Below are 405 nucleotides of genomic sequence, written 5' to 3' on the forward strand. Positions count from 1 at the left end.
TGCCCCCCGTGCTGGGCCAGGCTCTGCGACACTGCTCCAGGGCTCGGCCTGGGCACGCTGCTCGGGTTGGACTGGTGCCACCCTGGGAATGAGCCCTCTCCCAGCTGGAGCCAGCAGCAGGAGGAGTTCAGCTGCCCTCACCCCAAAGGCAACGGTGGGCTGGGAGTGAGCTCCCCAGCCCAGGGGAGCAGGGGAAGGTGGATGTAGCAGGTGAGAGGCACGTTGATTGCAACCTGTCTGCAGGTCGTACATTCCTCAGCGAAGGCCCTCAGGCCAGTGCTGTCCTAAGAAGGGGGGCACTACAGATCTTCATCGCCAATGCCCTCGAAGGCGTAATTGCCATGGAAGTCATTAGCGCCCACATCATTAGCAGAGCTGGAGTGGCTGATCCCTCGCAGGCTGACA

At 62.5% G+C, this 405-nt stretch overlaps 1 protein-coding gene across 1 annotated transcript in view; it reads right to left on the reverse strand.

The window, feature by feature from the left end:
• Positions 1–299: 299 nt before the first annotated feature.
• Positions 300–405, reverse strand: part of SNX17 (sorting nexin 17) — a gene marked incomplete at its 5' end in the record, with an annotated part of 3,132 nt that continues 3,026 nt past the window's right edge. The window contains one exon of the mRNA XM_010284252.1: positions 300–399. Within this exon, the coding sequence (XP_010282554.1) occupies positions 300–399 (100 nt within the window). The remainder of the gene's footprint in view (positions 400–405) is intronic.

Source organism: Phaethon lepturus, unplaced genomic scaffold, assembly GCF_000687285.1.
Source record: "Phaethon lepturus isolate BGI_N335 unplaced genomic scaffold, ASM68728v1 scaffold35503, whole genome shotgun sequence".
NCBI lineage: Eukaryota > Metazoa > Chordata > Aves > Phaethontiformes > Phaethontidae > Phaethon > Phaethon lepturus.